Consider the following 15,960-nt stretch of genomic DNA (forward strand, 5'->3'; position numbering starts at 1 on the left):
GATCAGCAGATATGGAGAAGGCTCTAAATCAGCAATAATCTCTGCCTCGGGTCTGCCAGAAAGTCTGTCCCAGTTGTGTTATTTTCCTCTGAAAGGCTCTTATCCAAAGGCCTACCCAGTCTAAACCCAGAGTGCCTTGTGGAAATCTCACTACTACAATAGAGTAAATATTAACAAAAGGGCCTTGAATTCAGGCACTGGGTTCTTTCCAACACAAATACTCAATAATTTATTTATCAACAGCATCTCCCCATTTCCTCTTATGGTGACTATTTACCATCTTTGCTTTGCAGGCTCATGTATCCCAGAGGTTTTTTTTTTTTTTTTTTTTTTTTTTTTTTTTTTTTTTTTTTTTTTTTTTTTTTTTTTTTTTTTTTTTTTTTTTTTTTTTCTGGTCTAACATCATTTCTGGGATCTTCGCTCTCTTAAGTTCTGTTTCCCCACACTATATAGTCTTCCCAAGGCTCCCTGTGGTGCAGAATGTGCAGGGTGGGTGTGCAATGATTTAGGTCACATGCTTTCGAACACGGTTCGCCATGGCTTCATCACTGGTGAAGCTCTTGGACAAATAATCCAACTCTCTGAACCTCAGTTTTCTCATCTGTAGCGCATGGCAGCAGGGCCTGGCTCATAGGAAATGCCTTACTCTGGTTGGTGGTCACTACTGTTAATCGACTCCTTTACCTTACGTTTCTTCTTGGGGCAGACGATCTGTCGTGGGGCTCTCTGCCAAGCAAGGCAAAAGTTAAATATTTCTAATTGAATTTCCCTCCCTTGTTATGTGATGAAGTGGGGGAGATGGAAAGGCTTCATAAATGCTACATGTGTAAGAGAATATCAGTGCGGGTTGTTCTAAAATCCAGCTCTGTCAAGCACAGGGTCAAGGACTGGCTCCTTGCAAAGGGAGCCGCTTGATCTACAGCTGAGCAGGGGCAGAGTCTCAGATGTGTTCATTCCCGTTGGAATGGCCTTGCCTGGGTTTTAGAACTGCGTGGGTGCTCCAGAGTTGGGAGCACCTGTCAATTAGAGTCTGTGTTAGGTTTGGAGTGAGGCAGGTCTGGGTCCTAGTTCTGGATTAACTACTCACCAGCTAAGTGACCAGACAATTTCCTCAGCTTTCTGTTTTTTGAAATTTTTGTTTTTGTCTGTGATCCACAGCAGGAAATACATTTCATGTCCTGATCTAACACACACACACACACACACACACACACACACACACACACTCTCTCTCTCTCTCTCTCTCTCTCTCTCTCACTCTCTGTCTCTCTCCCCCCACCGCCCCTAAAAAAAAAGAGCTTCCAAGAAAAATATTTACTACTCCTAAAACACTCTTTATCAGTTAAAAAAAATTCTGGTTGTAATCCATTAAATTGATATATTACCTACTGATGGATTGTGACCTGAAGTTTGAAAATACTGTTTAAATTTGCTAAGAGTGTCTCTTAATTCCCTCATCTGTAAAAAGGAGGATGATATACTTTGTAGGATAATTCTTAGGATTAAGTAAAATAACATGCAAAATTTCTGGCACCATGCCTGGCATAACCTAGGTAGTCAATGAATGGCAGGTGACAGCATCATCATCATCGTCATCACTTAACCTATATTAGCAAAAGAAAATTGAGTAAAGCCAAAGAGATTAATAAAAAGCTAAAACTATTCTTTATTACTCTTGCATCCATCTCTGGGCCAAATCCAGCCCACCACCTGTTTTTGTAAATACAGTTTGATGGGAACACAGCCATGGTCATCTGTTAGATATTGCCTATGGCAGCTTTAATGCTTCAAGAGTTGTGTTAGTAAGTGGTTACAAAGACCATGTGGCCTGAAAAGCCTTAAATATTCACTATATGCTCTGCACAGAAAAGGTTTGCCAACCCTTGTTTTAGTCAATGGAATAATATGCAGCCCACTCAAAAGGAGAGAAAAAAAAAGCTTGTGAATGCCATGTGGCAACATGGGAAAGTATTTATAGTATAAAAAGTGGGAGAAAGGGAAGTTTCCTTGGAAAAAAAAAAAGATCTCCTTGAAAGGCACTAAAATATCTCCACTGCAAAGCAAGGGCAGGCAGATGCTGAGAAGCTGGCAACCACAGTGATTTTGTGGCTGCCCCCAGGCCCCTGCCCGTGGTGCTTGAGCCAGGGGTGGCGAGAGTGTGGGGAGCAGGGATTCCTCTGGATGAATGACCCCAGGTTTGTCTCTGGGCCTCTTACCCTCCTGTCCTCCAGCTCAGATGGGGCTCACTAAGTGGGGAGGAGGGGCAGTTTCAAATTCCCAAGTGGGGCTGGCAGGAAAGCCAGCCAGCCTGCCTGCTAAGCCCACAAGCCAAACATCTGCTCAGACAAAGACTTGGAAGTCCCTCGCCCACAAATATGTCTCTCTATTGGGGCTGGAGTCGGGCTAAGCCACCAGCTGCTGTAAGTTTCCATCTGAGAGGCAGACCTTTGGTGGGGAGGGAGGGGACAAAGGCCTTCTGTCCCTGCTCTCAGGATTCTTGTGGGGAAATGGGGCAGAGGGGTCAGACTGTGCTCCTGGCATACCGGAGGATGATTTGGGACCATATTCACATGTTTTTATGACTGTAAGGAACATCTTCACTTCTGTCAATGGACTCTCCTCCTCCTAAGTTTGCTCTTTTGCTGCAGTCACGTGGCCTGAGGGAGGAGTGGTTGGGGAAGGGGCAAGACAGGGAGGTGCCCCGCAGGAATGGTAAATGCTAAAGAGTAGAGATCACATTGAAGGCTATGTTCTGGCGTTCTTTCCCCTTTCTTCAATTACAAGTTTGGGGTGTGGAGAAAGGCGGAAATTCCTGGGCAAAATAGCCATGCCCAGGAAATCTGTGTATTTAGTTTCTGAGAAAATATCCAGCGAGCTCTCTAAATGCAGGGCAGTGGCTTAGTGGAGCTGTTAACAGTCAGAGCATTAAGATCATTGCCCACACAGCACAGGGGCCCATCAATTCCATCCAGGTGGGGAGCGCAGGGCTTGGAGAGTATGTGAGGGGCTCCCATCAGCCTGGTGTGAATGGGTCCAGGTTGCTGGAGTTGGCAGCGCCCTGGCCATGGAGATCTTTGATACTCCAAAGGTCCACAAGCATCCACAGTGGGTGGAACTGAAGGTGGACAGGGGAGTCCTTTCATTGTTCTCAGCATGCAGATAAGAGACTCCCATGTGCTCAGTGGGTTGAGCTGTGAGTTACCCCAAACACTGCTGCCCACCCTGGTGAACCTAAACACTCATGTACACACCCCCTGGCATGGTTGGACCCACCCTGCCGATGACCCACCCCAAGACGGCTCAGGCTCTACTCTGCCAGTGGAGCGGAAGGACTGGGGATTGAACCGAAGCCCCACTCTCATCAGCAAGTGGGGTAACCACTGTGCCGCAGGTTCCTCATCTGCGAAATGGGTATAAGAACCCCAACCTCTCTCACTGGTTGTTACAAAGAGTTAAAGAGGTTTATTACTTTGGAGGTTGAGGTGGGAGGATGGTTTGAGGCTGCAGTGAACTATGATCCTGCCACTGCACTCCAGCCTGGGTGACGGAGAGCACTGTATCTAAAAAAAAATAAAGAGATCGAGACCATGCACAGTGCCTGCTGCACCCTAACAGTCTCCCACTTCTTCCCTCTATTCTCATCTTGTCTTCTGCCCTCCCCTTACCCCTGCACAATGGGACAAGTGAGGAAAAGAGAGGGAGACTAAGTATTTTTGAATTGTATTGGTCTCACTGATTGAAAAGGCCCGCTTCTTCAGGAGTGACAGTGGATGAGGTAGCATCTGGGACCGGGATTTTCAGGCTTGGTATTGGCCCATGAAGAGGGATTACTCTGACAACTTGGTGACCAGAGGAACTTCCCATGATATCCCGCCTCTCCTAACCTCAGTGTAAAAATAACACTTTCAGAGGACTGCCCTGAGGTAGGGGTGGACAGCCACAGCTCTTGGTTCATTTCTGAAGTGGACAGAGGTGCCAAGGCTAATTTTAGGTGGCCCTGTCCTGTCAGTGGGGCCTGTCTGCTGGCCTGTGTTTGGGAAGCTGAGGGTGGGGTCGGAATCTGCTCACTGTGTTCAGATCTGTGTAACTGACAGCACCAGCCATGTGGGTGGGCTGGGCTCAGGCGGCAGTGCGTCCTGCAACCTGGCCGCCACTGTTATCTGGGCTCGCTCAGAACATGGCCCCTTGGTAGAAATTCCACACAGGCATTTTGGCAGTAACAGTCCTCTGGTGCGGACATTATTTTCCACTGGGGACAGTTGGGTGGGGGGCTGGGTGGGAGGACTCGGCAGGCTGATCCTGCCGTCAATCCCATAGGTCCCCTCCCAAGGACTCAGAGAAAGGACGTCCCCCAGCAGGTGGACAAGGTGGGAGGGAGCCGAGGGAGCTCATGGCTGGCGGGGGTGGGGGTGTAGGGGAAAGTGGGGCCCTGGCCTCAGACTGCAGAGACTTAGTATCATCAGGGACAGAGGTGGTCAAGGTAGGGTAGAGTATAGTGTGGTAGATTCTGCATCTGGGCTTCCAGAACTATCCAGGAACAGGGAGGATTGTGCAGATCCTCAAAGGTTGGCTCCCTTGGGGCAATCCACCCCCACCCTCTGCATAAATAAATAATACATAGAGCCAAGAGGCCAAATACATCTGGAAAATGCCCGTTGCCATCTAGACTCTCACTGTAGGCCAAATTGGTGATACCATTTCTGCAGAGCTCACATCTAAGGCACTTTTTAACACTGTTAGCAATGGTCCTCCAAGTGTAGCCCCAGACCAGCATCAGCATCACCTCAGGACTTGTTAGCAATGCACATGCGAAGACTCCACCCCACACCTACTAATAAGAAGCTCTGGCAATGGGACTCAGCCTTCTGGGGTTTAACAAGGCTTTCAGGTGATTTTAGTTTAAGAACCGCGCACTGGCCTATTAAAGGCTCTGAGAAGTTCTGCTGTAAAGAAACCCATGTAGTTTCATGTTCACTCTAATGCCTCCTGAGGCAGCTACATGATCCTTTTGTAGCAAAATACCTGGTAGCTCTTCTAGGAATCAGCTTTGGGAAATGGGAAAGAACATAGACTTGATTTTAGGCAGATGATTGTTTGAATCCCAGCTCTGAGGCCCAGCAGCCTGGGAAGGCACAGCCACTTCACATCTTGGGGCAGTTGTAAGCTTTAAATCAGATACTTGCTTAGTCCTGTCCTTGGTTCAGGCAATGCCCACAGACTTGCCAATACTAACAACAATCGCAAAGAACACAATTAAGATGATAAACAGGCAGGTGTTACCGATACAGTTCCTGTATGTTCACGTCTGTCTTTTTGCCCTTCATTTTTCTCCCATAAATCTCTGTTAGGTTTTGGGTGTCAGGCCGAGTCCTACAATTTCTTCCCCACACCTTTATTTTCAAGTGGAATGCCTGGACCACTTCCTGCAAAAATCATTGCCCTTCACCAGGGGAGCAGAAGTCAGCCTTCTGGCCTGATGCTTGGCTCTGGTAATTGTTCTATGCTGCCTTTTTATGAGAAAGGAGAGGGCGCAAGCACACAGGGCAGCCAGCACACAAGTCCACTTGATGTGAATGCTGGTGAGGCAAGGCAGGCGGGTCAGGGAGTGCAGAGCACACCCGCCCCTAATGGCAGGGTTGATGGGAACACACTGTCTGTGTCCTGTCAGCCTATCTACCTACCCTTATCAGGATTTACTCCCCTGCTTCAAGGAGATAAAAAGGGAGTTAAGTAAGGGCACACAGTCTTCTTCCTGCCTGGAACAAGTAACAAGCAGGGTTTTACAACTTAGCATCTTATCACAGAATGGGTATTGGATCCAGGCTCTGCCCCATAGAAACCATGGGATCTTGGAAAAGTTACCTATTATCCTTGAATCTCAACTGTAAAATGGGTTTGGTAAAATTCACCTTACCAGACAACTGTGAGAATTAAAGAAAGATCCTGACAGTATGCACATGGTGTTTGGCATAGAGCTGGGACTTAATAAATGTGGAATTGGAATCACGCCATCCTGGGAAAATTAGCCATCCAAATAGATCCTATTTTTTAAGACTTAAATTCAAACTTCCATTCATGGATCACATATTTATTGAGCAACTGCTACGTATATCAATGGTGGCCACTGCAAATAAAGAGATGAACAAGACCTCGACATCTACAGAGGGTGACAGACATTAATTCATTAATTATAGAATTATTAAATTAAAATTGTGGTTGGGGCAAGGATGTAGAAGTCTGTCTTCCACAGCTAGCCCAGCCCTGATTGGAAAAGACTTCCTTTGGAATCCCTACTTATTTTCTAACTTTGGCATTTGCCATGTACTATCTAGTATTGCTATTTAAATGCTTCCCACGTATCACAATTATTTCCTAAAGCTGACTGTAGGCAAGGGCCCGGGTACTCAGGCTGCATTTGCTTTTGTTCCATGCTGAACAAATATGCAAGGCTCAGTCAAGAATAAAATACGATGTCAGATCCACATCTCTCTTGGGAATGGCAATTTGGAAATGCTACAAAGACCTAGAGGTCCCTTCCAACTTGGAATGATCTAGTATTTAGAGTTTATGAACAAACAGCTATTTGAAGGTGGATAGAAGGCAGGATCAGGGTGGGGTGGGGAAGACCAGTTTATAGGCCATGTAAGCAGATCAAATTAAAAAAAAAATATCCCTAGGACATGTATTCTTCCTGAGAAATGGGACTTTTATGCATCATTGCCAAATCTGTAGCAGAAAAAATAAATCTTGTTCTTTGGTCTTAGGGTTCTCAGATAAAACAGTCCTTGGATGGCAATCCCAGATGGTGCTAGCAAGATGGGGCTTGGAGATGGAAGATGCAAGTTTTGGTTGATTAGCTTGAGTGACTCCAAGGGAGAAAGAGTCTGGCCCTCTCTGGATGTGGCAGCAGTTTCATTTGGGCTGGCATTTCCCTGGATTGCCTGCCAGCCTGTAGCAAAGTAGATAATGTGCTTGGGGATCTCATGTGCTGGGACTTCTATCTCCAAAAGTTAATTACCATAGAAACAAATGAGGACATTTGGTTGATGGGGCAGGGGGAGCAAAAGGTAAAACAGGGGCTGAGGATCAGAAACGCAGTGCGCACGAGACCCACGTGGTCTAGTCGGAAGCATTCCTTTTGCCTTGTGTGGGGCAGTTTAAGACAAACCAAGCCATGAGGCTTTCATCTACCCAACGCTGGCTTCTTCTCCTTTCTTTTTTCTCAAAATGGCCTCTGGCGGCTCACTCCTCACTGCCACTTCCTATGGGTTGAACATTCCCTCTGAAAACTCAGGTTGAAACATAATCCTCTGTGTGACAGTGTTGAGAAGTGGGGCATTTAAGAGGTGATTGGGTGGTGAGGGCGCAGGCCCTCAGGAATGAATTAATCCACTCATGGCTTAATGGATTAATGGGTTATTATGAGAGTGGGACTGGCTTCTAAGAAGAGGAAGAGAGACCTGAGTTAGGAGAGTCAGCCCCCTTGCCATGAGATGCCCTGAGCCACATTGGGACTCTGCAGAGAGTGCCCACCAGGAAGAAGGCCCTCACCAGATGCAGCCCCTTGACCTTGGACTTCTCAGCCTCCACAGGTGTATGAAATACATTCCTTTTCTTCATAAATTACCCAGTTTCATGTATTCTGCTATAAGCAACAGAAAATGGACTAAGACACTGCTAGAGGAAACTTTTGCAAGCACAGCATGGACCATGTGATACCTCTGACCGAAAGCCTGTCTGTGGCCTTTGGAATAAAGTTCTAAGTTCATGGCATTCTGCAGTTTGGGGACAATATATTCTGCTTGTTTGATTTCCTGGGGCATAGCAGCTAATACAAGCTAATCAGTATTTGATTGATGAGTGGATGGATGGACTGGACTCTCTAGGAGTCCAGCCTCTGCTGCCCTCCCCAGCCTTGTGTCCCCAGCTCCCCAAGTATGCCACACTTTCAATCATGTGGGACTCTTTTAATCCTCTAAATGCACTGTGCTTTCTTGAACTCCTAGCTTTTTGCACATGCTCATCTCTTTAAGGGGGTACACATCCTCCCCTCAAAGCTTGAAGGTTTCGATGGCCCCTAAACATTCTTCAGAGGCCAGCTTGTACCTCATCAACTTCTTGAAGCTTACCCTCATCACCAAGCAGGCTTAGATTTCCTGTCTCTAAACCATGTCAGTTTTGCCTGTGGCTTCCACTGGACTATGAACCTTTCAAGGGCAGTGGTATTGTATTGTTTTCCATGGGACAGTGCCTGGCACAGAGTAAATGAGCAACCAATATCTGCTGAATGCATGAATTCATGAATAAATGCACGAATGAGGGAACAAAGCCCGGTGACGGGGCCCTGATTGTCCAGCCCCGGGCCTGCAGGGTTTCAGCCTGGTTGGTGACATGGGAGAAACTTACATATTCCACTTCTTTGGATGGGTCGCTGAGGCTGCCGTTGGTGGTAGGGGCAATGTTCTCTGCCCCCTCTGGCTTTTCTTGTTGCTTCCCTTCCTCCTTGGGCAAGCCACCTTGCCCCGGGAGGGCCACTTCTCCCACGCCGAGGGCTTCGCTCTTATATTGCTTGATAAATTCTTCCATCAGTTTCAACTCGTTCTCCAAAAGTCCACGGCAGCGTGAGGGATCCTGGTCATAGATGGGGAGTTGATGCATGAGCTGGCGGCGGCGGTAATAGGCGCCCTCAGTGCCTGTCACTGGCTGCTTCTCCTTGGGGATGAGCTCCATGTACTGCAGGCCCTAGGGAAGAGGAGGAGGAAGAGACAATGTGAGGTTGGCAGGGCTTCATCAGTCAAAGAAACTATGACAGAATCTACCTAAAACTAAAAATGCATTCTCTTCCAGCATTCTCAGCAACTAAAAGACCCACAGTCTTTATTTTTTTTAACTTAACACAGTTAAATTACTTTTGTAATTTAAAAAAATTACAAAAGCAATACTGTCCATTGTGACAAAACACAGATGAGACAAAAAACTTTAGTAAAGGAAAAACCTACATGTCTTAGGTACCATGTGTATGTAGGAAGTGTTCTATGTCTCAATCTTGGTGCTAGAGCCATGGAAGTGTATCTGTGTTAAAGCTCGTCAAGCTGTACACATTAGATGCACGCACTTTGCAATATACGTGCTGTATGATCATGTGCTACATGACGGCATTTCAGTCAATGATGGGCCGCATATACCACAGTGGTCCCATAAGATTATAATGCTCTATTTTTACTGTACCTTTTCTAGGTTTAGATATGTTTATACATGCAAATGCTGACCGACCATTGCCTATAGTATTCAGTGCAGTCACATGCTGTACAATTTGTGTCCTAAGAGCAATAGGCTATACTGTGTAACCTAGATGCGTAGTAGGCTACACCATCTCAGTTTGTGTAAGTGCATTCTTTGATGTTCACACAAAGACAATATCACCTAAGGACACATTTCTTAGAACAAAACCCCAGCATTAAGTGGAGTATACGGTCCTCTGTTTTAAAAAGCATTTACAAAACTTATACCTTATTGGCTCATGGTAACAGTTTGCCAGCAACTTTGTGTTTACCTTTCCAGACTATTTTCTACGTATATTTATTAAATAAGGGCACTCAGTCTTCTTTCTGCCTAGAACAAATAATAAGCAGGGTTGTACTTGATCTACTTAAATGCTATTTTCTGTGTGTATACTATTTAAAATGAGTCCTTGGTCAGTGGATTCTGCTTCTCCTGTGACTGCGCCAGCCCATGTCGTGGTGTGGAACAGAGAACAATCTTGCGTGTGAGAGAGAGACACTTGTTTGCATCTGCTAATGTGTGCTCTATCTGTTAAGTAAGTAACTCTCTACTTGTTAATAATAATTATTATTATTTTAACACTTATTCTCCAAGAAATACTGTAGTTACCAATTTTGAGTGGGACTGAAAAGAGAAAGGAGCCTACATTTACTCATGGGCTACGTTTTCCAACAGAATTTGAATAAAGCTCATTTTGCTTTGTTCTCTGACTTGCAATTAATGGTAATTGTTACAACTACTAGTTTGCCTCTATCCCCAGAGAAAAGTTGCTGCTTTTAAACCTCTTCTCTACTATCATTTACTAGATGGTAGCCAATTGATAAAACTCTTACAGTACAGTGACAGAAGTAATGCCAGCTGGCTGCCCCCATGAAACCTGTGTTCCACTCAGCGCTCCCTTCTCACTGGCCCCACAATTGATGGGACTGATTTCTACCTTCACTCATGGAATTACTCCCCCGAGAAGGAAAAGCCCTCTCTCGTCTTTCCTATTCTTACAAGCAGCATTGTATGCTTTGGTCTCTCCCTAGTCCTTAACCATCCCTAGTGTATCTGAGCTGACCCTCTAGTGGGACTGTCCACTCCCTGAGGGCAGGCCATATTCCTTCTACTGTAGTAGCTAGAGCAAAGGCTCTGGAATCAGCTTGTCCTGAACTGAAATCCTTGTTGTAGGCATGCTGGTGGTGTGACTGCAGCCATATCATGCCTTCTCTCTGCACAGGTTCTTCAGCTATAAAAATGAGGATGGTAACCCTAGAGTGGCTGTAGGATTACTTAACAGAACCACAGCACGTACCAAGCTGGTCCAACCATGGCCCATGGGCCACATGTGGCCCAGGACAGCTTTGAATGTATCTCAACAGAAATTTGTAAACTTTCTTAAAACATTATGATATTTTTCTGTGATTTTTTTTAAAGCTCATCAGCTGTGGTTAGTGATAGTGTATTTTATGTGGACCCAAAATAATTATTCTTCTTCCAGAGGAGCTAAAAGATTGCACACCCCGATCTACATGCTTCTGATTTTCTCTTCTCTTTGCTTTTCGACCTGTGGCTTTTCTCTTTTCAAATCTCTGACTGCAGTTAGACTCACCAGCTACATGTGTCAAAACAGTGTCTCTCAATGAACACAGTGTACAATAACCATGTGAAAAATTACTAACATGCAGATTCCTAGGAACCAAGCCCCACTCAAGATCTCCATCTAGTAGGTAAGGTGTGGGGTATAGCAATCTGCATTTTTAACAAGAATCCTGGTAACTCTAATGCAAGAAGTTGGCTCCTGGGTCTTACTTGAACTACTGTTTCAATGAAATACTGGCAAACAAATGAGTGAAATAAACAACTGGGATTCTCAGGCACTGGACAGAGATCTGAGGAAAGGCTGGTGGACGATTCCTAGCTGCTTTAGGCTTTTGTAAGACTTAAGGATTCTCAAGGAAGAAATGTGAATTTTGCTAACACCTGAGAGAGGCCTAAATGAGCTCTTACTCTGCTCCACGTTACAGTCAGAGATTCACATTCCTGATCAGAATGGTGTAATTTAAGTAGATGTTCATTTTAGATTTGCTGGCTTTGCAACATGAATTTTGTTTTCCTCAAAACTGAATCTTTTTACATCATTTCCCTCCTGGGCAACATTCCTAATTAAAAAAAAAAGTCAACCTTGTTTAAAGTTGCTTTTTCTTAGAAAAGTATAATTAAATAATGATGAACATAAGGTATTTCATGGTTTATTAATTTAAAAATATGCAAAGGCAACTTCTAATAGAATCGACAAGGTCTCAGTTCAGTCACATTTCCGCCTCAATATGACTGGTAACTGTCTGAATATTAATGTGTTCACAGGTAACTGTCCAATTTGGCTTCATTTATATATTTGTTTTTATTGAACTGAAATCTTACACTTGGGTGAGGCTCAGGGATGAGGAGATTAGGGGAAGACAAAAGTCAGGGCCACAGCCTGAGAAACTGTGAGAGGCAAATTGATTATCCTGGACAACCGTTTTCCATTTCTGTGCCTGACCCTGACTTGGAACCTTAGCAGCAGGCCTCCTGATTCCCATCGCCCAGGTGGTCGCTGCTAGGTTTATCCTCTTAGAACCCATCTGCCCCATAGCTTATCACTTGGGGCTGGACTCTTTTGGGAATTGTGGGAGTGAACATGGAAATTCATACTGAAATTCATATTGTACAGTCCCACTGTCTGATTTTAGGAAGCAGGGGTGAAGAAGCTGGGATTGTTGTAGGCAGGGAGTAGAAGACCAGAGCTTGGTACCTGCTGGGGTTCATAGTAAATAAATTCTGGGAAACAGCATAGAAAAGGCAGAGGCAGGTGACCTGAGCGCCTGTGAGACTCAGATTGTGGGGTGGCTGCTAATGCCCCATTGGTGGCTCTGCCCTCGATCCCAGAGGACACCTGTCGGAGACACCTTTTGGCACTGTAGGCTCAGAGCATACCCGGCTAATCCCAGGTATGTCTGCATACTCCTGGATGCTTTTCAAGGTGCTTCCTCAGACACTAGAGATGCCCTGGTTGGTGGAGCGTCAGGAAATCTGGGTTTTAGGTCCAGTCCTCCTGCTGCTTCGGGGGATTGCTTGAGGACAGTCTGGGAAACAGAGAGACCTCATCTCTACAAAAATTAAAAAATCAGCCTGGTGTGGCGACACATGCCTTTAGGCCTGGCTACTTTAGTGGCTGAGGTGGGAGGATCGCTTGAGCCCAGGAGCTCAAGGTTAGAGTGAGCTATGATCACACCACTGCAGTCTGGCCTGGGCAACATAGTGAGACCCTATCTCAAAATCATCAAACCCTCTCTCAAAATCAATCATCAATCAGTTAGAAGTTTTACAGTTTCTCCTGGGTGGCTCTGACACAGGACATCTCAGGGTTGGGGCTTCTCTGGGGGCAGTCAGTGGGGAAAAGGGATGTGGCCAACAGAGACAGTGGGAAGTGGCAGCCCGACAGCCAACAGGCTGGGCAGGCACAGGGTCCTGTGGAGATGCGTTAGGGTGTAGCCTTGGGTGGCAACTTTGTTCACACTATCCCCTTCCTATTTTTGCCCAGGGCTTCCAGAATCTAAAGAAGGATTTTGGACAAGTGGAAACAAGAGCGTGGCTCACTCTGCTAGAGTGGGTATCAGGCCTGGCCAGCATCTTATTAACACCAAGTGCTGAAGCAGCCCTGTCCAGGCTGATTCAGCTCATGGGAGAGTAATTGGCCCTCCTGGGAAGACTGCTGATTTTCCCAGGTTCAGCAGTTGAAGGGATGATAGGAACGGCCAACGATTAGGGAGGGCTTTCTATGCTCCAGGCATTCCTCCAAGTGCTACACACTTCAACCCATTAATTCTCACAACAACCCTACAAGGAAGGTACTAATGTTACCTCTTGGAAAACAGAGGCACAGAGAAGTTAAGTAACCTCCCCAAGGTCACACAGTTAGTGTGTGATAGAGACAGCTTTGAACCCAGCAACATGAGTCTCAAGCCCTTCTCTGCTGCCTCTCTAGAAGATGGATGTTTTCAAAGAGGAAAAATGTTCCCCAGTCACTGGAGGTGTTTCCTTTTAATCATTATTTTAGGGTTAGTGGGGTATTTAAGCATCAAGTGGTACCAGGATCCCCCATTCCCTGGATGTGTCTGTTTCTCTGGCTTTCCAGGGCCTATACCCCTTCCTTCTAAGCCTTATAGTAAATACTGTGCTAGGGATCCTGGGGCAGCGGCCTCAATAGCCAGCTACTTGCTGACCCCTGTGTTCATGGTGTCCTTTCACAGCTCTGCACTGGCTTTGGGTGTCTGTGGATGTAGGGCTAATGGGCTTCCTGGCTGGAGCCTTGGAGAAAGGGAGTTTCCCTTCCCAGAGACCCAGTGTTCCTTTTGCAGCTCAAAGCTGCAGCTGGGGCTGGGTGCGGTGACTCACACCTGCAATCCAAGCACTTTGGGAGGCCAAGGCAGGCAGATTGCTTGTGGTCAGGAGTTTGAGACCAGCCTGACCAACATGGTAAAATACTGTCTCTACTAAAAATACACACACACACACACACACACACAAATTAGCTGAGTGTGGTGGTATGTGTCTGTAGACCCAGCTACCTGGGAAGCTGAGGCATGAGAATCGCTTGAACTCAGGAGGCGAGGGTTGCAGTGAGCCCAGATCCTGCCACACTGCACTCCAGCCTGGGTGACAGAGTGAGACTCTGTCTCAAGACAAAAGAAAAAAAAAAAAGCTTCAGCTGGGTGCCGGCTCTCTGCCTTTGCATTGTCAAGGCCACTGCATCCAGCTGCCACTGCTGTGTACTTTGTGATGCCTGGCTGGTCTGAGACTCCCACCACTGCTCACTATTCACAAACGTTGCTAATCAAGCCCTCACAATCCCCCTTCACACAGCCCTCCAGGCAACAACTATTGATTGGCATAGACTTGGGAAGGGGATGACAAGGACAGAAGCTTGGGTGGGAGTCAACCACCTGGCACTGTTCTGACTCCGAAAGAGAATCTCCCAGGTATCTCTCTGATACCTGACTACGTTATATTACCTGCGTCTGATACCTGACTACATCATGAGAGCTAAGTCATGAAAATGCCTTTGTAAGTAACCTTTAGCAAGAGGCATTTTCTCAGACCAGTTGGAAAGGTTGGTTTAGGTTTTATGTTTTTCCTGAGGACCTTTCTGAGTTATCTGGTGCCCTGCAACCTCGTTGGAACATCTTGGGTGGAGAGGTTCCAATAATCTGTCTGTATCAGGAAAGAAACTAAAAATGCAAATCGAAGTGGAAGGGAAGGTGCTCCTACACCCTGGGGGATAGACGGTGAAACACAAATGGGCTCTGGAATCCGGAGACCCTGTTCTGATTTTTCTCTTCCTGATTTTTCTGCTGTCAGCCAAGAACAGTAAATGGGCTTAATCTGACAAGACAACCCCAGTCCATAGTGGTGACCTAGAGTGCTGTGTTTGGAAGGGTCCTGAGGGCCAATGAGGACTCAATGAGAAACAACACTCTGACTGATCAGCGATGCCTGCCATGGGTGTGAAAGCAGAGGGCAAAGTGTGAGTAAGTGCCACCCCTGTGCTGGCTCCTCACGGGCCTCTGTCTGCTCCTCTGTAAAATACTCAGCACAAAGGGAGTGGTGAGATGTTCATGAGATACATAGACAAATGCTCAATGGATGCTGGCTTCCTTTGTCTTCTCCCTCTTTCCTTCCCCCAAATCCTGGCTAGCTTTCAAAGACACACTCAGGCCGCTTCTGTTCATGATAGCCTTCCCTGAAAATGCCAACCCAGGGTACCTGCTCCTTCCTGCCTCCCCGCACACCTGCCAGTTTTCCTGGCCTAGCCTGGATTGGTAGGGAAGAGCCCAAACTTTGGAGTCAGGGTTATCTGAGCTCAAGACCTGGCTCTGTCACTTAAATCACCTGTGGGACATTTAGCTAGCTGCATCACTGCATCATCTCTCTGAGCCTCAGTTTCCTTCTTTGTAGATGAGGGTAATAATAGTATATTTCTAACAATGCTGGAAAATTAGATGAGATTGTGCATGGAAAGCTCCTTGCACAGTGGCTGATACACAGTAAATACTTAACAAATGTCCACAATTAGGCTTATTGTTATCAGCATTTAAAGGCTCAGGTTTTCATTCTAGTTGCAAAGGATGAGAGATAGCAAGTCCCATTCCCAAAATATAATCAGTCTTGATCATTTAGTGATTTAAAAAAACTTGGGAAGGTGAGTGGAAAGGAAGAGTTGTCCAATCTAAGTGACTTGCTCTAGATGCCCAGGTGCAGAGCAGACAGAGGGGTTCTTTATAGCCGTGTGGTTTTATGAGCCAGCATTAATCACTGCCTGCTGATCCCTTACCCTGATTAGTCTGGGGTCGATGTGTTTGGGATTTTCACCAGCTGGTCCCTGAAGACAGCAACCAGCTCTTTCATGAGCTCCTTGCTTTAGTTTCCACTGACATCTGGAGACCTGCTTGATAGCTTACCCAGACCTGGAGGTGGAGGGAGATCTGAGTTCTGAACTACTGGACATGTGGCTCTGCTGTTGTTCTGTGGCCACGCTCTGTGGCCCGGGACCAGCCCCTGTCTAGCACTAAAAACTTTTGAAGGCCAATTAACCATTCTGTGTTTCCTTACATGTAAAATAATTCCTGCCTTACAGGATGATTGAGTTCATGG

General features: G+C 46.2%; 1 protein-coding gene across 3 annotated transcripts in view; it reads right to left on the reverse strand.

The window, feature by feature from the left end:
- LMCD1 (LIM and cysteine rich domains 1) overlaps positions 1 to 15,960 on the reverse strand; it is a 64,131-nt gene that overhangs the window by 10,417 nt on the left and 37,754 nt on the right. For all 3 annotated transcript variants that reach the window (XM_017501606.2, XM_017501604.2, XM_017501605.2), the window contains one exon: positions 8,407 to 8,742. In XM_017501606.2, the coding sequence (XP_017357095.1) occupies positions 8,407 to 8,742 (336 nt within the window). The remainder of the gene's footprint in view (positions 1 to 8,406; positions 8,743 to 15,960) is intronic.

The sequence above is a fragment of the Cebus imitator genome, unplaced genomic scaffold, assembly GCF_001604975.1.
Source record: "Cebus imitator isolate Cc_AM_T3 unplaced genomic scaffold, Cebus_imitator-1.0 Scaffold281, whole genome shotgun sequence".
NCBI classification, from domain to species: Eukaryota; Metazoa; Chordata; class Mammalia; order Primates; family Cebidae; genus Cebus; species Cebus imitator.